Here is a 19,868-nt window from a genome sequence, read left to right on the forward strand (position 1 = left end):
CTCTCGCTCCTATACACACTAGATACTAACGGGGTCCCCAAGCGTCGTTGATTCATGTTGATGTTTGATGTTGATGTTTGATGTTGATGTTGATATTCGATCCCATCGAAACACCCACGTCCACAAAAACAAAGTAATGGGTAAGATCGAAAAGCTGACAACATCTTTCTTTTCCGTTATAGTTCTCTTCAGGCCACGGTAAACATCCACGCAGAGGGAAATCTGCTCGACTGCCCAACCAACCTTACATGGCGACACTAAGGACCTATCGTTGTCTCAAATGATCCCTTGGGTATTCTCTCGTCTATCCCCCTTACCATCACGGCAATCTCGAGGAGGAGTTTAACTTGTGGTGAAGAATTATCAGTCAGAGAGGGAGTACATCATCATACTTTAATCCCCTATAAGCCCTTTCCTCCTTCTTCCTTTCCCCCTCGATGTCACGTCCACAATCTTTCTCACCGCCGTCTAGAGCACGCTCGACTTCTCAAAATCCAACCACACCTACGCATGCCAAAAAGAGAAAAAGAGGTGAAAAGAATCGGACTGTTCCTCAAGAGCTGTATGCCGGTGAAAGGAGAGGTTCGACAAGTCGATTATCACCTATCGTCTATCGGGGCCAGGAGAGGGAATACGATGATGCAAGGTGGCAGGAGGAGGAGTATGAGCACAAGGAGTTGGATGTATCGCGAGGGATATCTTCAGGTGAAGGACGGGAAGGATGGTGAGTCCGTTCTCGGTCATACTGAGCGAACAAGGACTGAATCAACCTTTCCAGGACATACCATCTCGAAGTCATCCAGCAGCCTCAGAGAGCGAGAGCCTGTGGCTTTGGTAACAAGGTGAGTTACTTCATTCCTGTATTTCGCTTATAGCGTACTGACTCGATGTTAGGATCGACGGCCATTATCACCACCACCTATCATACGCTTGTGGATACAGACAGCATCAGGTGCAAACGTGGATCCAAAGTGCGTAACACATTCTCGTGGACTCCTCTTGTGCTGACGTGAGAAATTCGACAGCACTGTTGACCCTCGATTCCTCATATTAATGGTTGACCTCTGGTCAGCGGACCGACAGCAGGAACGAAACGTCGTGATGCATCCTGTTTCTGCTGGGGTATCGAAACTTGAATCCCCACCGGTTGGACAGGTCGATTTACCGTCAGTTGCTAGACCTTCTTCGAGACCTAGCACAGGCACATCAAGACCTATGAGCGGTTCGAGTGCTGGTGTGTCATCTTGGTCAAGCGGGTCTTGGAGGCAGCCAAGTAAGTCAATTGTAGATACGCACCATTGTTTCATACTAATAGTGCTGTCAGTAGACTACCATTCCCCTGTCCCTCCTTCGCATGCTTCTCCATATCCTCGTGAATCTCCAAGACCACATTCCTCTCGCGATCAACCTCTACAATCATCGTCAAACAGCCGTTCTCCCCAATCAGGCTGGACTAGCTCTCATCCACCACCGCCTCCTCCTCCTTTTCATCGCACACAAAGCTATGGGAACCGACAGTTGGAACATGAGCCTGATCCGCCGAGACCTAAAACGGCGCCATCCCCCCATCATCCTCTGCAACAACAACAACAGCAGCCATCATCGACTATTTCTCCTCGTGGTCCTACTCCCTCGAAATCATCGGTGAATCTTCCTCCACTAGCGTCAATCGCAGAAGAACGACCTTCGACATCTACCGGTCTCACTTTACCTGCATTGCAAGCTCACAGGGAGCAACAGCTTTTCCGACCTGGCAGCAGTAACAGTTCTCTTTGGGGTAGACCGCGGACAGGTCAATCAATTACAGACGCTAGTACAGCTCCTACCGATTACTCATTCGCTGGGAGGCCAATATCCAGCTCTTCGTCAAGTTGGTACGGGTCAACCGAATTGGGTGGAGGGAAAGATAGACCGTCGTCTTCATGGTCAGAGATGAGACCTTGGTCTTCGGGTCTAAACCACTCTGTTACTCGCCCTTCATCGTCTGCTGGATCGGGTATCGCACCACCTTCACCGCATTCTTCACAATTTGCATATTCGTCCAAATTCCCTGATCAGCAATGGCCACCTACACCTGGAAGTTTGACCTACCCGCCCAATCAACCTGACGTATCTTGGGAGACTGACCGAATGAGATACAACATTCCATTGCATCCGTCTTCGCAACCTGCGGCTCAGTACAGTCGCGTATTGGTTGGTAAAGTAACTGCGATATGTCATAAATTACAAGATGAGCAAGATAAGCCGGGATTATACTTTTTCGCTGCTGATTTGGGTATAAGGACAGAAGGGACTTTCACGCTGAGAATGGTGATGACTGATATAGCTTCGTGAGTGTGGTACCTTTCTCGAGTTGTTAGAGGATACTGATTGACCATTCCTTTGGGATGTAGGATGATGGACCCGGAAGTCGTTTTGGGCGCCAAAGCTCCGGTACTGGCTGAAACTTTTTCTGAACCATTCACAGTCTAGTAAGTCACAGATGTCAAACTTGCATTGCGATTTGAAATTGACCGCAGATGGTGTTTGATAGCTCGGCCAAGCGGTTTCCTGGTGTTATACCTACTACCAACCTCACCAAGGTATTCGCATCTCAAGGCGTGAAGCTGTCAGTGAGGGAGACGAAGAAAGGTTCGGGAGGGGGTGATGATGCTGAAGAGGAAGAGGAAGATTAACCTATCTACATATCGTTATCTCTACAGCAAAATTACACATATACACATATATTTATACCAGGCCAATAGAATCAATTTCGCATACTGTACAATTCGAGGTCTTGTATAACCTCAAATAGTTTATCATTTATAGCATAACATAGTATAGTATCATTTTTATTCTCATTCCCTTTACTTACACATATATACATATACGCGCATGAAATGTAATAAAGAAATATGACTAGTCAAGTCCATCGCAATCACATCTGTCTTAGTGACTGTCTCTCCTAGCTGTGCTGACTTACTGTTACCCTCAGGTTGGCAGTCTGTTATTATTGCAGCTTGTCCTTTGAGCTTAGGTCGAATGATCTGTGTTATCACGCGACCTCTGCACCCCTTGCACTAATCCAAGGATGTTCCGTTATGCTCGCTCGCTCAACAGATTACCTTATTTCCTTGCATCCCGTTGGAAGGGAAGGATCGATCGGCCCTGGGCGGCGATCGACCGGTAGGGCTTAGAGGCTGAAGACGGGATCCGCTCGTGAAGTGACCGGTCTGGAGGGGTGACCATTTGTGGGGTATACATGTTATTGCGTGATTCGCCAGTACAAGTAGGATGGTCCGGTGGAACACAAGGGAAAGAGAGGTTAGCGTTATGTTACGATAGATGTGGTGAGGTTATGGTTAGATCTGATATTCTGGTAGATTTCACACATTCCATGAATGCTTTTAGATTCCAGGAAGAGCAAGTGAATAATGGTATTCCAAAGTAAGTGATTTGCAACGGATCCGCATATTGTCGATGCGGGAGAATATGTAGTCTCTCCGATCACTCCGATATCTTTGAACCAGATTTAAGGCGTGATAATTCTCTGTTGCTCTCCTCGTACCAATCGTGCAAGGTCGTCAAAGATATGTACCAACATCGCGATTTCGATATCATATCACGTATATCTAGTTCCGATATCCGAACATGTCGTAAGTACGTGGGGAAGAAGTGGAGTGGCAGAGATCTGGAATTATACAAATACAGACGTTCCTCCTCTAGTGCCTACCTCATACAGTTACCTTTTCAATCGAGAACTTTCGAGTTATTACCTATTTGAGAAACACCGAAGGTCCAAAGTTTCGGGAGAATTTTTGGGAGACAAATAAATGAATGAAAAAAACGTGGTGATTCGTAACGATTACTGCGCGGATGATGCGATGCATCCCCGTGCACCATCTCCGGCAAGATCAAAAGAGTGTACATACAGTAATGTTCTTCCCCATGCCATCGTCATAACACAGTACGTACTCACTTACCCGGGGGAGTAGTTGCATTTGTAGATAGCCCACAAGCGTGCGAAGTAGAGCGAAAGAGGTACCCAGTATATTATCGATAAGATCATGATGGATGCGTACACCAGCAGATACATTCCTCTTATGGAAATACCCTCCGTCAGTAACGGGTCCTGTAGTTTCGGGATCCTGAACAAAAAAGAAATTTTTCGAATTCCTCATCGCAAGCGAGGTACAGTCCAGTTCACGTCAGGTTCGGTGCGACTGTCACACCTGTAATTAGGGAAATATACAATTCCCCTTTTTCCATGCTACAGTTGCTGCCGGAGTACGTTCTCGACCTTGTCCTTCTCCGCTGTGATCCTGTGATCCTGGGATCAAATGGAGTTCAGGACCACATGGGTTTTGACATGAGAGGCAGTAGACCAGTGTTGGTGCACCGCTTAAGATGATTTGCACAATCTAAGCTTAGGCGGATCAGAAAGAATGATCTCTACGGTAGTACTTGCAGTACCATACTTTCGTCTCACACATCACAACTAACTAGTTTGTTGACAAGATCTATTCATCTGTTACTTGCTTCCCATCATCACAAGTGAAATCGTCATCGTCACTGTTACCCACCACATAGAACGATATATAGTAGAGAATAGAAGAGAACATTTGGTTGTTCGGCCTGGACCGCTTTTCCACTCATCGAAAAAAGCGCTTAGCTGAGAGCTAGAAGAAAATCCAACAATTCAATTCCACAACTCAAAATCTAATCTCTACTTTAATAATCTATCGCCCTCTACACCCGACCATCCATTCTTTACCTTACTTCATCATCATTACCTAGAAGAAAACAAAATTTACAAAAAAGGCAAAAGGTAGAAAGAATCCAGTAAAACGGCTTCTTTCGCCCATTTGTAACACACCGAAAAACGACAAAAAGCAAGACGAAAGTCGCTTCATCAACATCGCTTGTCGATCACATTTCATCCCTTACCGATATCACTCGCACATTCCTTTGAACCCACCCATACCTGAATTATAGATTAGATCTTGGGACATTGTCTCTTGCTAGTGTCACTTTGATTAACATCACCACGGAAAACGCACCTTTCGACATTTTGTGCGACCCCACTCAACTTTACCTGTTCCATCAAGCATCACTCACCTTGAAACGGATCAATCCGAAGTGCTCGGACCTGGATCATCATCATCATTGATAAAAGAGGGATCTAGCGTCATCAAGCCATCATCTCATCAGCTCGGTCTCGATTGGTCAAGCTTAGCTTTGATCTCTTGGTCTTTTGATCTGTAAACGAAGAAGAAAAAGCATCCTTTGGTGCCTTGTCTTTGATCGTTATCGTTGTTGTTACCTCCTTTCCCCCTTACGGTCAAAGTAACAAAGTAACATATAGATACACAACGCACACACCCTCAATCATCCAATTTTACCCCATATAAATCGGACATTACCTTTGCCACTGAATTAACGAGAAAGAAGAAGACAGTCTCGGTCCTTTTCGCCGGGTCATCATCGACTCCATTCGCACAGACTAGCACTCACCAAGTAGGATAATAGGATAATAGGATCGTATCCTGTCGTCAATCCTTTCTCCACTCTCTACACTTCTCTTTTGTGGATAGATCAAGTTGATTCGAGTCCAAGTCGAGGTCATCAAAGGTGAGTCTGATTTTCTGCCTCGTCTCTATCGTCCTTGCCCAGTAGGAGGACAGAGTGGGGGTGAAGAGTTTGTGATTGTGGTGACGAAGATGAGGACGATTCCTTTGAGTCAAAGGGTGGATGATGGATTTGCCGTTCGCTCCGACACACCCACCCTTTCATCATGTTATCATCCCATTTTCCTCATGTTCTTCTAGTTTGGAACCTTGATAGTTCTCAACATCACATTGGGGACATCTCATATTTACACCTCAATCCCGTTCCTTGTTCCTCCTTGTACATCTCAACTGTTTCATGGATCCGCTCCTCGTGTTGTTGCTGGTCATGTAGTCAAATCGATCCATTCCATCGTGTATCATTCGGTTTTAGTTTCGGGTTATACCACCATCACCCATCCGAATGCACCCTACACCCTACCATCTCATGTTTGTCTTTTCTCATATCTGCATCTCATCTTTCATATTCCTTCTTGACTTGTTATCATGTTTCCTCTTTCAACCAACCATGAACTCTTCAGCTGACATCCACTCTGCTATTTCCCGTTTTGATGAACTCTCCACCTCTTTCTCCGATTACCTCGCTATTCCTGTACTACTCTTCAAACTCACACAAACGAAAACAACCTAACACCTCAGCCTCGACGAATACTCTTGCCACCCTGCCGTCCACACCACCTCTCCCACCTCCCCTCTTATCCGGTACCGGTACCACCTTTGGCACCCCATACACACCTGCACAACCTGGCTTTCAGACTCAGTACAGTCAAGATCAACAATATACTGACCCTTCTGGGTCAGGAGGAGGAGATTACAAATCAGGTGGAGATCCCTGGGCTTTCAACGCCTTCAGTTCACCTCCCTCCCCCTCCACGTGAGTCATTTGGTATCTCCCTAAACGGGACCATAACTGACCAAGCTGTATAGGATAACATCCACTAGTGATTCACAGACTGGGGGGGAAACTTTCCCCCCTTCTGATACAGGTGAAGGTGAATCATCGTCTTCCAGGTCTGGATCATCCCGTCGTCAGAATTTATCTCTCAACATCAGCTCCCTGCCTACACCCTTCCAGAACGCTTCCTTACAATCACCCGGATCTCTAGCTTCTAGCGGTGCTCCGTTTACCGATTCCTTCACCTCTTCATCACACAACGTCAACTTTGAGCAGGATTACTTCCACTTTGCGGATGGTTCGTTCTCTTCTACCGGAGAAGGGTCATTAGCAGGCCAGATACCTCTTGTCCCTCAAGGACAACACCCCACACATAGATTACCCGCCTCTCAACCTTCCAGTCCAATCAGAGGTGTTTATGCTTTACCTTTTGGTAATCAAGTTGGCAGACAGCGAGGAGCGACGTTCAGCGGTGGATCGTTCTACCCTTACGATCAGAACGGATCACCAGTCTTCACCTTCAGCCAGAATATCCCTGCTCCTCAAGCCATACCCCCTCATCTCACTTTCACGAACATCCAATCACCACTACACTCACCTTTAGCACCTTCACCGGTCATATCAGCTTCTCCCGTACAGCTGCAAACCGACAATTCTTCCTTCTTCCCTGTTCAGCAAACACAACAACAACCGCAAGCACAGGGACTGGGCGTGCAAGAGGTGTTGATGGAAGACGTGTCTACCCCAACACCTGCTGTACAACCACCGGTCCTCAGCAGGAAATCCTCCTTGGGACAGCTGCAGCAACAGCCATTCGGGTCTATGACACCAGAGTTCTCTATGGAAATGGTAGATAAGCTCTCGTTGTTGGACAAGTGAGTCCGTTCCTAACCCTTCTTTGTGTTACCCCCGCTAACATCCTCCTTTTCAGAATCGTTATATCTGCCCAAACCGCCAAAGACGCTCTTCTTCGTGGCGAACAAGTAGACGTATCAGCTAGTCTTGGAGATATCAATCATCAGCTCGAAATCGCCAGTGAACTGGGAGTCGGACCTGTTCCTACCCCCAGAGATATGAATACACCCAACTCACAGAGTGTATCGCCTGTCAACTTCACCACATCACCTACAGTCCAAACAACATCCGGTATGAGCCAAACATTTTCAAATCCAATCGGCCAACCCACAATCCCCACTCAAATGCATCCTCCCAAGAATGTCCCATCACAAGGGCTGCTACCTTCGTTACCTGTTGATGGAAACGTGGTGAATGCTAACCGAGCTGTATCGGCCACGCCTTTAACCTCCGGAAACTCTAATTTGATGGCGGCTGCAACACCGACCGATTTCCTGAATGGGAACAAGGCCCAAGCTCCACCTCTGGTTCACTCTCATTCTTTCCCCAACGGACATCAATTACCTAGTCAGATTCAAGGGACTATGACACCAAGTACACCTGTCGTCCCATCACCATCTTTCATCGCTGCCATTGGTGCTCAACATGCTCCCATCGTATCTTCACCTCTCGCTACCATCCCACCATCTCGTCCTCCTAGTCCACCTAGATACACCATCCCTACTCAACCATGGACCAATGACATGATGCCCACCATGGACATATCCACTCAGATGCCCTCAAACCAAATTTCTCTCCAGCAACAACCCACTGTTGCTCTCGAACGACGAGCCTCGCAGAGTGAACGTGCCGATGGGCTACCCATCTCCAGAAATAGGAGTACCTCTGTGCACAAACAATGGGCACATCCTATGATGACTGCGAGCGTACCTCCTTCGGTCTGGCAGTCACGACAAGGGTCACCAGAGGACATGGATGAGGATGAGTCAGAGGATGAAGGACCTCGCAAGAACAAGCGTAGAAGAAGTTCAGTGGGAGGTGATGGCGGACCCAATGCAGACCTGTTGAATGGTGCTCTAATCTCGGAAGATATAAGGAGACAGATGGATCAGATCTTTGAGGAGTTTTTGAATAGGGTCTGCTCGGATTGTAAGCAACTTTTTTTATTCTCAATTCATCCCAGATGTTGGTCAGCTGACGAATGTTCCATGCCGTAGTGGAAATCTGCGATAGCAAAGGAGAGAAACTCCATCAAGTTCTCATGCCCAAGAAAATGCAACGTCTTGATGAATCAACCGACTACCGTCCGTTCAAATTCCGTATTCAGGCTTTCACAAATGCCTTTACTGAAGAGGTGAGCATATCGCCATTCGATTCCTGTACTGGTTCCCTCGCTAACGAGTGTTTGATTTTCTTTCAGCTACAACGCCGTGGGATCAGTGAAGAGACAATGTCGGTCAAGAAGATCAAGACATATCTCTGGAAACAAGACTTGATCTCGCGTTTCAATCCTGATGGAAAGAAAGCTAAATCAAAGGGAAACCATATCTGGAATGTTGATGCGAAGAAATTACCTGGAGGTGGATGGGTGTTCAGACCTTTCAAGAGGAGAATCATTGGTCAACCTAATTCTTTCGCGTGAGTCGACCTTGCAATCCAAGTTGAGATCGTCGGACAAATGAGGCTGACAATTAATGTCCTTTTATAGCCTTGTCAATCAAAAATACGAGTGGGAGCCTAGAATATGGGATCCTCAAGCTGCATCCGATACTATAAAACCTTCCTTCCACTCACCTCCTGGGGGGTTGCCATCTTGGCTACGATGGGAAGATTCCACCAAATTAGTTGGATTACCCGAACAACCTACTGGGCCATTACCTATCACTGTCATTGCCGAGTTCATCGATGGATCAGGTAACCAGACTACTCTAGAGACCACATTTACAATCCAGGTAGTTCCTCATCTCTTACCTCTTAACGAGACTACTGCAATGTACGCTCAGGCTGGATTTATCCCATTTGATTTCCCTGATCAACCGAATGGTCAGCCGGTTGCTATGATAAACCAACAGGGGTGAGTAAAGTGTACGAAATATATTGATGGTTGTTGGTAGCTGACTTATGTTTTGTTATGGGATTGAAGACTTTCGTACTCGACTGGAACCATGGTGTACCCTCAACCTGGATCTCAACCCTTCCCAGGTCAACAGTGACAATGAGCGTGGACATCTCATCTCATATCTGAGATGAGATGTGTATACGTATTCCAATGAAGAATTATAGAGTAGAAAATAAAACTGAAATTGTTGTAGATCGGTACAATATAAATACGAATACGATCTCGGTCGGTATATGTGGTGTACAATCTGGAGATTGAGAGGGAGGGAGGGAGAAACAACCGTTGAGAGGGCCAAGGTGATTTGGTAATACCTTCCAATGAATGGAGAGGAATGTCAGGATTTAATCCCCTTGATGGGAGTAAGGAAGCAAGGAGGGAAGGGAGGAAATAAGGGATGAAAAAAGATAAGAAGTAAAACTATATATCTCTATGTCATGTCTTATCTTAAAGAGATGTAAACTGTATCATCTCGCTGTGTGTTGTGGTGTAAGTACAGTACATTGATCTTGCACGTTGTGAAGCGCGAGACACATCAAGTTACTTGGCGGGTTAAGTGATTTGCACATTGTTGATCATATTTGTGTTTCATTTCATTCTCCTCCATCCTTCCTATCTTCCGATGGACCACCACTTGCATACGAAACATGTATGTAATTACCTCGTACAACATCCCTCCCCACCCCAGAACATCCAAATATCCGCTTTTCATCTTTTCATACCTTATACCTAGATTAAACAACTCTCAAGGGATCTCTATCAGCTTTCGAAACTAAAACTTGCCATTTCCCATTGGGCTGTTCATCATGTATGTCAATCTCCGAATTCAACTCTTTCTCCAACCATGGTTGTAACACTTGAGAAAGGTAGGGTCGTTCGGTATTGGTGTGGTTGGTTAGGATGACGGAGGTTCCTGAATGTATAGCAGCGAGGACCTCATGCTACAATGTGACGCAATCAACGTTGAGTCAGTGATTTTGATAGACCAAATAAATTGATCAATTTGAAAAAAGAAGTGATGGGTTGGGTTGGTTTTTTTTTCTAAACGCTAGCTGTTTTGGATTGACAACTCACATGGGACATTTCTCCTGTTAGGTACAAATCCGCTTTCACACCTTTGAAGAGGCTTGCACCTGACGATGAACGACTCAATTGGTCAGCTTAAAATTCTCCTCTGGTATGCAGTGTACGGTAACTCACCTGAACCGGCACAGACAGCTATTGAATTGATGGGTCTTTCGATTTCGGGAGTGGCCAACTGAACTGTACATGAATACAGACAAAATAAGTAAATCGAACAGGAATTCACATTTCAAGATTTTATCAATCACACGATTGATCTGGTTCAATCAATGACACTTACCATGATCAAGATCCAAATGATCTTTAACCATCTTCACTACCTGTCTTACATCCAATGGTACAGACAAATTAACGATCCTTCCCATACCTGCACCTTCGAATCCTTCAATCTGCTCTGAAGTAGTTATGGGTGAGTTCGATTTCGATATCGACAAAAATGGTCTAATAAGCCTATGACAATGACAAGGTGAAGATATCAGCTCTGAGTATAAGTATGACCCGACCAGTCACGACCGTAAAGAATGGTAATATGATGAGCTTGTATATTACCTACCAACTATTTATACCGTTCGGAGTAGCGTCCAAGCTCGTATGAGGCGAAAAGACACTAATACCTTTCGCTGACAATTTCAATAAAGAAGATTGTAAAGGATCTTGTAAAGTCATTGATTTAAGACCTCTGAATATTGGTGGATGGTATGATATGATTAACGCTAAAGAGGGGAGAGATAATGCTTCGGCTGCCACGGATGGTGTCAAACTATGATTGTGATCGAGCGTCGTACATATCAGTGTTCATTTCTTTGTACTGATACGCCTTGACATTCTGGTGCTGCGGTTGAGCTTGTACTCACTCGATAGTTAAGAGGACTTGTCGATTGTTAGGATTAGGATATGGTGCCTCTACCATCCCATCGTTCAAGTCAGTACAAGTGATACTTCTGTATTTCGTCAGTAGTCTAGAGACATACCAATCATCGGTCCGACCTGATAAGCATATCATCTCATCAGCTTTGCTATGATTTTTCTTTACTATTGACGACCGATAAAACCCACATTATCCCAACTTCGCTCTGCCAGCTGCAAAGGGGCGATCCTCTCCCATACTCTCTTAATCAGTGCTAGAGGTGCGACGTTGACGGTTGGATTGCCCATGTTGTGCGATACTATCTTCGCTTTGGCTCTCGAGTGGTTTTGAAGTCAATAAGGACAGAGACAGTCAATGCGACTGGAAAAGTCCATTCCATATCATGACGTTGAACTTGTAAAGTGGAGGTAGGTTGATGGAGTGCAAAGATATAAGATGTGGCACCAAATCAGATGAGAGATCCAAGCTTATATCAACTGGACACTGGTACCAAATCACGACGACTCTGCAGTAAGATTATCGCATTCCATGGTGTGACAGATAATCCAGGTAAGCTGAATACAGTACAGAGGAATGTCGATCTTCATGTGCCATAATAGCATCTGTTTAAGGAAGTGACGCGTATATGGGGTACCATTAGTAATTCTTTAAACGTGCCACCTCTCTTCCGGTCTCATGTCTTATTCAGGGTAATTGTGGGAGGGGTTGTTCGTAATGACACCACTATATCGCACTAGCACTGGATTAATCTCTCCTCATACGCGTGAGCACAAAGTACCACTGAACCCACCGCACACCCGCACCCATACACCCATACACCACCAAATCTCGCTGACCGAACGAAAGAAAGAGAGGACGACGCACTGCATACACTCTGGCTCCATTCACCATCATACCATACATACCATCATACCATCCATCCTTTTATTGACAGATCAAACCGTCCTTACACCCATCCATATACATATACCATAAATCCATCCAACACAAACAGAGACATTTGACGCATAATCGAAACGCAACTCAACCGAGACATATCAAAGCCCCCGCTTCTTCCCATATCACATATCACCCAAGCCCCTTTTCTCTCGTACATCGTCGTTTCGTTACTTCGTACTCGCGTTGTTTCATCTACAACTTGGCAGAGAAGAATAGATCTTTTCATCTTCATTCTCAACTGTACATCGCATTCGGCTTATCGGTGTTACCCTCTCCTTCTTCTTCTTCTATCTCATACATACAACTCGTGTACGGCTGGACCGATATATACCAAAATCAATACCCACATTTTCCCTCTTCTCTTCATTTGTTGGACAGAAATAAATAAGTAAAAGATAAAAATGGCTAGAGATCGACTCGGAAACGTTGTGAGTGTTCTTTGTTTGTATCAGAAGAGTAGAGAGGTGTGCGGAGTATGGGGATGATAGCTTTAGGCCGTTCAACGAAGAAGATCCAAGCGCTGACTTTTGAGTGTTAAACGAAACTCCAGAATCGACAATATGGGTAAGTCATACTATCTCCCTTTGCTTTTCCAGTAATCTATCACTTATATACAATGTACATAAACATGAATGAACTAACAGACGACTCAGTGATTCACCTACACCTCAACCTACTTATCCACCCACAAACGGTGTGATTGCACCTTCCCGAGCACCCAACCAATACGCTCAACAAGGTAACAACTCCCTACCTGGTGCGCAACCTGGTCAGTACGCTCAATACGGTCAACATGCCGGTGCGCAACAGGCCCAAGCTGCAAACCCCTACGGAGGAGCTTATGGTCAACAAGAACAATATGCCATGGGCGGTGTAGGCGGCGGTCCCACCGCCGGAGCGGATTTCTGGTCAGAACTCTCGACGACTAATTCCCTTTTGGGTCAGTTGCAAGATCAGATTGGACAGGTTAGACAGGCTCATCAAGCTAGTTTGGTAGGTCATCTTCACATCATTATCTGACTTACACGAGTGAAAGGATGAAAACATGTAGTGACTTTTTTTTTTCTTTCTTGGATTGGGTAGACATCTACCGACCCAAACTCTCGATCTTACGTATCTCAATTGAACGATTCCGCTCGAGAGAAGAGAGAGGAATGTAAGAGTCAAATCAAGAAATTGTACAAGTTGGCCAAAGGTGATAGAGCTCAAAAGACCCAGGCGGAAGGTGTTAAAACCAGATTCCAATCTTTGTTACAAGAACATCAAGTGATTGAAAAGGAGTTCAGGAAAAAAGTCAAAGATAGAGCAGAAAGACAATATAGGATTGTTAATCCCAATGCCACGGAGGAAGAGGTTCAACAGGTTGTTGAGTCTGATAATCCCCAGATCTTCAGTCAGGCTGTAAGTGTTACGATTTCCCCCATATATCCACTCCATGGCCTTATGCTGATGCTCTACACCTCTTAACCAGCTACTCAACTCGAACCGCTACGGAGATGCTCGAAATGCCTATCGAGAAGTGCAAGAACGACATGCCGAAATCCAAAAGATCGAAAAGACCTTGACTGAATTAGCTCAAATGTTCAATGAGATGGCAATGTTGGTCGAACAACAAGATGAGACTATCGTCAATGTTGAAACTCAAGCTCAAGGTGTTGATACGGATATCAAAGCTGGGTGAGTTGGGTTCACGTTTTCGGTTCCAAGGAAGAGATCTGTTTATTAGTCGCATATAGCTGATCGACTACTACGCGACCACAGTTACGATCAAACTTCCAAAGCGGTCGATCACGCTAGAAAAGCCAGAAGAAAGAAGTGGATCTGTTTCTGGATCTGTGGTGAGTATTTGTTACGTTATACCCTCTAAGCTATTTGCTGACGATCTTTTATATCTGTTCATAGTCCTTATCATCGCTATTCTCGCTTTGGTATTGGGTATCTACTTTGGTACCAAGAAATAATCGACCTTTCTTTCTTTCTTTTCATAGATCACCTCTTTGTTTGTTTTCTTTCTTAGCTCTTTATGTATGTGGATGAGATTCTTGATTCTGGAGATTTGATACATGAATTATCCCTAATACGATGAGTGCCATGGGAAGGAGGTGGATGTTCAATTTCATTTCATTGGATCCATTCTCTTTCCGTTCTAAACTTGAATTCAATTTGATAATTTACTTTCTCTTCTGATGATAATGATATCTCTCTTGATAGCGTTTAATCGTAGTATGAAAATGATTATGTTTATGGAAATGCAATGAAAATCATCTCTTATAGTTAGTTACGTTACCCCTTGTAACCTGTTACAAATTACAGTACAGTGGATGTGGCCCCGCAGCAATGATATTGGGAAGTGACGCGCATGTGCCATCAATTTATCATTTCAAGCATGGATCATGATGAACTGATCAATTTAGCGCTTGTCTTAGTGTCTGACTTTACACTTTGTTACCTCGTTGTTGTCAGAGGAGATCAACAAAAAAAGACTCTCAACAAACAACGATCCACAGTGTTGACACGCTGTAAACGTGCTCATCAGGTGTGGTCAAGTGAGGTGATCGTGATTGGATTGATTCAATAACTCGACAATACTTCCTTTCATCGACTCTCATGTTGTATTGTTGGGTATAATTACAAGCTACCTTATCACTCGGATCCAATCTACCAACTACCCAGCTTCAAACTCAGCTAAGCCACTGGTGGTCTTAGCTAATCTTGTTCACCTTGGCCAATAATATCTTCAAAACTTGTCCAATTTGAAGACGCTCAAGCTCAATGAGTGAGAAAAAGTGAATTTTGATACCACACTAACTCGCTAGGTCCCTTTAGAGCATTGGCCACTGTCTGTCGGTGTTACTTGGGTGATAATAAAAAATTCAGTCTCAAGTCTTTGATCCCCTTGTGAGTTGGAAATTCACGAATTGAGCTGTTCTTCCTTTTCCCTTTACCTTCATCAGCCAATTCAGTCTTTGAAAGCTGACGAGATATCTTGTCTTCGGCTGAGGATATCTAGGCCAGCTTTCCTCTTTATCCAACTTGACTCACGGGCGGACCACCACAAAATGTTTTCAACAGCTCCTTTCCTCACTCCCCTCCACTATATCATCCCCGTCATCCTCTTCGTACCCTTAATATTCGTCCTCTTACCCAAACCAAAACCTATCGATCCTATACCTGGTATACGACCCATAACCGTCCAGCGGATCACCCCGCGTAAATCAACCATATCAACCTGTTTACTCTTACTATCCTTCCTGGCTTTTGGTGATATAGCTATTCTGGCTTCTGATCTGGTCACAGAGAGAATAAGGAATGGTGATCAACCCATCAATATCCCCGATTATCTCAAAGGTGGAAAATTGGCTGGAGAAGTCATTTACACTTTGGGTCAATTGATTGTCTACGGTCTGGCATTGGCGGGCGTATGGTGGAGAGAAAAATGGCAATCTAAAAGTTTGGTTACTCTCGCCACTTTAGCTTTGGGTTTGGAGATTCCTAATCTTGTTGGATTGGTCTTGAGAGAAGTACACACTCGTAAGTCAGCTCCACTCCATTATCAGTCTTTGATCCAATCACTCAGCCGATATGATGATAATCTGATTGAATCGAACTTGTACAGACGGATACGATAAGATCTTCACTATCCTCTCCCTTGTACCTTCATCCTCTCGCTTACTCGTTTTACCCATTCTGATTGTCACGTTGCTCTCTCCGAGAGTATCATACGAACCAGCCGATGAACGCACTGGACTACTCACCGAGTCAGGTGTGGATGGACGTGTTGATCCTTCTTCCAGCGAATACGGAACTTTCGATGACGATTCTCAAGATCCTACTAAGACCACTACGACCACCACTGGAGCACCTACAACGCCCGTACCAGGTGCAGGCGAGAACACAACCAACGCCAACGATAACCCCGCCGCAATAGCAGCAACCGTTGCTGCCGCCAAAAAGATCAAGATCACCAAACAGCTCGGTGTGAAAAAGCAAGATGAAAAAAAGGAAGAATTATCTCTGAGAGAAGCGTGGTTCAAGTTCAGACCCCTCATTCCCAAATTATGGCCAGCAACAAGCATCAAACTCCAATTATTCGCTGCTATGACTGGTCTTATGATCATCATCGATCGAATACTGACACCCTTGTCACCTATCTCAATGGGACTGTTGATCAGAGCGTTAACCGAAAGGAATCAACACGATATCTGGAAATGGCTCGGAATCTACTTGGCATTAAGATTGTTGAATGCGAATGGTACCCTCAGTGCTATTCAACAAGCGTTCTGGTTACCCATCGTGCAGTATACAGATAGGGAAATGCAAATGCTCTGCTTCAACCATATTTTGGATCTTTCTTTGGCCTACCATACGAAGAGGAATACCGGTGAAGTGATGAGGATCATCGAAAGAGGTTCGGCGGTCAACAATCTATTCAGAACAGTCTTATTCAGCGTCATACCGACTTTTGCGGATATCGCTATTGGATTTTCGGTATTCCAGTACTTATTCGGACCGATCATTACTTTCACTGTCTTACTCTTCATGATACCTTATATGTGCTTCACATACTACTCTACAAAATTCCGGAAATACATCCGAAAAGAATACATCGAAAAGGACGTTCATCAGCGAGGAGTCGTATCGGATGTTCTAACTAATTGGGAAAGTGTTAAATATTTCACCGGAGAACCTAGAGAAGTAGAAAGATTCACCAATGCCGTTGGGGATTTACAAAGAGTAGAATGGCAATGGGATATGGGATTCCAAGCTGTCTATGCCATCCAATCGTTACTTCTCACTTTGGGATTCGCCTCGGGAGCTATACTGCTCTCATGGAATATCATGAGAGGTATAGGTGATGCGGCATTGTTCGTCATCTTTATCCAATACTATGGTGCTTTCACCACACCTTTAAACCAACTTTCAAGTCTATACCGATCGATCAACACCAACATTACCGATTCGGAGAAGATGTTGAAATTGTTAGCTGAACAAACTGAGATTAAAGATTTGCCCGATGCGAAAGAACTGATCATCAAGGATGGTACGATCGAATTTGACGATGTGACATTCAGCTACGATGATAAAGTCACTGCGTTGAAGAATGTCTCTTTCAAATTGGGTAAAGGCGAATCGATGGCATTGGTAGGAGAGACCGGATCGGGTAAATCAACAATCTTGAAATTGATTTATAGATTCTATGAAGTTACTTCAGGAAGGATATTGATCGATGGACAAGATATATCAAAAGTCACACAAGCGTCTCTTAGAAACGCTATTGGAATCGTACCGCAAGACTCGGTGTTATGGAATGACACGATAGGAGCTAATATCGCGTATGGAAAACCGGGTGCGTCGGACGAAGAGGTCATTGCTGCTGCAATAAGAGGTAGGATCCACGATAAGATTATGACGTTTGATGAAGGATATGATACCATTGTAGGAGAACGGGGCAAGAGATTGTCGGGTGGAGAGAAACAGAGAGTTAGTCTGGCGAGGATGTTTTTAAAGAACCCTGCGATATTGGTGAGTTATCAGACATTGCTCATCAACTGTTTGACCATTAGAGCTAAGCTGAGTATGCTGCGTATACGTGTGTAGGTCCTCGACGAAGCTACCTCAGCACTTGATACAGAGACTGAAAGAGAGATCCAAAAGTCATTGGCTGTTTTGGTGAGTCTTGCATGGCTAAGCCCATTTACGACATCCGAACTAAATTTACATTGCAATCTCTACAGTCGAAAGGGAAAAGTTCACTTTCAATCGCTCATAGATTATCCACCATCATCAACTCAGATAAGATCGCTGTGATGAAGGAAGGGCAGATGATTGAAATCGGTACTTATCAAGAACTTATCACTAAAAAAGATGGTATCTTTGCTAGAATGTGAGTGGACAATGTCTCCTACGGGCAGATCTGGGTGCTAATGAAGCATGGCATATCTCTAGGTGGAAACGACAAATCTACACTGAGGCTGAACTACTCGACGACGAGGATCTCGAAAAAGTAGCCAACACTCTTCCAACCGCTGACGATTTGCGATATGCTCATGCTCATCCTGCTGAAAAATCTGGTACCAAGAAAGACAAAGATGATGATGATAAGCCTGATGGAAAAGCGGAGCAATCAACATCTGATCAACCCTCGTCATCTACTATAGCCATGGCTCAGACTGAAGAAGCAACTTCAGCGTTGATCGATCTCGAGGACAAGGCTGGGGACCAATCTGTCGAAGGATTCGCCGTCGACGTGCCACCTCCTATTGTTGATAATCCAGAATACGGATCTTTCGCCGATGCCGTCAAATCGCCATCTCCCGAGGGGTCTGGCGCTGCGATTGTTACAGCTGCTCCTGAGCCTCCCTCCAAGCCACATGATACCGAAGAGGGCAAAGACGTGCGAGAGTCGACCCCAGACGAAGCTGAGCCGACTAGCGCTGCTACTGGACCTTCCTCCGTTGTCGAAACTCAGGATCCCATCGCTGCCGCCAAACCGGAAGGAATAGAGGATGAGTCTAGCGAAACTCCTAAAGCTGCTCCGGAAACTGAGACTACTCCCGATACTACCTCAACGCCAGTTCCTTCTGTACCATTCCCATCATCTCCTTCTGCATCACCCAAGAAAGAAGGATCAGTATCATTATCGCTCAACTCACCATCTCGAAAATCTACCGAAGGATCTTCCTCGCCCGTCAAAGCATTCCCCACTGAATCACCCAAACCTGGATCCGTTCCATTCCCTTCTTCTGCCTCTGGTAAACCCGCCAACACAAAAAGATGGTCTACCATGTCTGCCTCTCCATCCATCGCCTCTGCCTTATCTTCCACCGGGGACGGGGCACCCATGGGATCTTCCCCTTCTAAATCTGATACTTCAGGAGGAGATAAGTCGGATAAGAGACGTAAGCGGTTAAGTTCGATCAAAGGGTTTGTCCGACGAATATCAGATCAGGGATTGACTAGATCACCTAGTGGATTGAGATCACCCGCTTCAGAGGATTTGCCTCCTATCTCGGGAAACACTGAAAATGATCACGAAGTCAATGAGAGTACGCCTTTGGTTGGACAAGGAGAACAAAGAGAGAGGAGGGTTAGTACACATGGAGGGAAAGATGACAAGAAATTGTCAAAGAAGAAGAAGAAACATGGTAAACATTAGGTATTAGGTTTTGTGTATATCATTACAAACATTATTATCATTATTGGATGAGAAGGAAAACGAGATAAGGAATAAAAGCTGAATATATCATATGTTATTGATCGTTAATGAACATAGGTAGATTCGATTATATAAATTTGATTGTATATAACAGCACGATTTACCGTTTCTTGATATTTGCTCATGCAATTTAGGAGTAGATAACGAGAGTAATATATAACTTTATGCGGTAGGTAAACAGACAATTCTTGATATGTATATAGATTCTCAACTATATGTATTTAATCTATGCTGATTGATGCAATTTAATTCTTATTTTGCTTATGTATCTATGTGTATGTTTGCATATC

At 44.6% G+C, this 19,868-nt stretch overlaps 5 protein-coding genes across 5 annotated transcripts; 4 read left to right on the forward strand and 1 right to left on the reverse strand.

Annotated features, from left to right (window-relative positions):
* Nucleotides 1-437: 437 nt before the first annotated feature.
* L199_000888 (uncharacterized protein) lies at nucleotides 438-2,675 on the forward strand (the record flags this gene model as incomplete). Its single annotated transcript, XM_064886646.1, has 7 exons — nucleotides 438-724; nucleotides 779-842; nucleotides 895-971; nucleotides 1,026-1,273; nucleotides 1,328-2,330; nucleotides 2,394-2,471; nucleotides 2,534-2,675. 7 exons carry the CDS (start codon nucleotides 438-440, stop codon nucleotides 2,673-2,675), a joined length of 1,899 nt encoding a protein of 632 aa, XP_064742718.1.
* Nucleotides 2,676-6,157: 3,482 nt separating this feature from the next.
* L199_000889 (uncharacterized protein) lies at nucleotides 6,158-9,434 on the forward strand (the record flags this gene model as incomplete). The annotated part of the gene is made up of 6 exons (XM_064886647.1): nucleotides 6,158-6,480; nucleotides 6,534-7,376; nucleotides 7,433-8,505; nucleotides 8,574-8,710; nucleotides 8,777-8,994; nucleotides 9,065-9,434. 6 exons carry the CDS (start codon nucleotides 6,158-6,160, stop codon nucleotides 9,432-9,434), a joined length of 2,964 nt encoding a protein of 987 aa, XP_064742719.1.
* Nucleotides 9,435-10,206: 772 nt separating this feature from the next.
* On the reverse strand, nucleotides 10,207-11,710 carry L199_000890 (YbgI/family dinuclear metal center protein; the record flags this gene model as incomplete). The annotated part of the gene is made up of 8 exons (XM_064886648.1): nucleotides 10,207-10,413; nucleotides 10,547-10,605; nucleotides 10,673-10,735; nucleotides 10,836-11,005; nucleotides 11,109-11,315; nucleotides 11,410-11,458; nucleotides 11,527-11,542; nucleotides 11,612-11,710. The coding sequence occupies 8 exons, from the start codon at nucleotides 11,708-11,710 to the stop codon at nucleotides 10,207-10,209; spliced, it is 870 nt and encodes a 289-aa protein (XP_064742720.1).
* A 1,053-nt stretch (nucleotides 11,711-12,763) lies between these two features.
* On the forward strand, nucleotides 12,764-14,323 carry L199_000891 (uncharacterized protein; the record flags this gene model as incomplete). Its single annotated transcript, XM_064886649.1, has 7 exons — nucleotides 12,764-12,790; nucleotides 12,913-12,926; nucleotides 13,007-13,355; nucleotides 13,446-13,763; nucleotides 13,834-14,039; nucleotides 14,124-14,200; nucleotides 14,265-14,323. 7 exons carry the CDS (start codon nucleotides 12,764-12,766, stop codon nucleotides 14,321-14,323), a joined length of 1,050 nt encoding a protein of 349 aa, XP_064742721.1.
* A 1,098-nt stretch (nucleotides 14,324-15,421) lies between these two features.
* L199_000892 (uncharacterized protein) lies at nucleotides 15,422-19,518 on the forward strand (the record flags this gene model as incomplete). Its single annotated transcript, XM_064886650.1, has 5 exons — nucleotides 15,422-15,893; nucleotides 15,979-17,885; nucleotides 17,961-18,032; nucleotides 18,098-18,246; nucleotides 18,309-19,518. The coding sequence occupies 5 exons, from the start codon at nucleotides 15,422-15,424 to the stop codon at nucleotides 19,516-19,518; spliced, it is 3,810 nt and encodes a 1,269-aa protein (XP_064742722.1).
* Nucleotides 19,519-19,868: the final 350 nt, after the last annotated feature.

This window comes from Kwoniella botswanensis, chromosome 1 (genome assembly GCF_036426115.1).
Source record: "Kwoniella botswanensis chromosome 1, complete sequence".
NCBI classification, from domain to species: domain Eukaryota; kingdom Fungi; phylum Basidiomycota; class Tremellomycetes; order Tremellales; family Cryptococcaceae; genus Kwoniella; species Kwoniella botswanensis.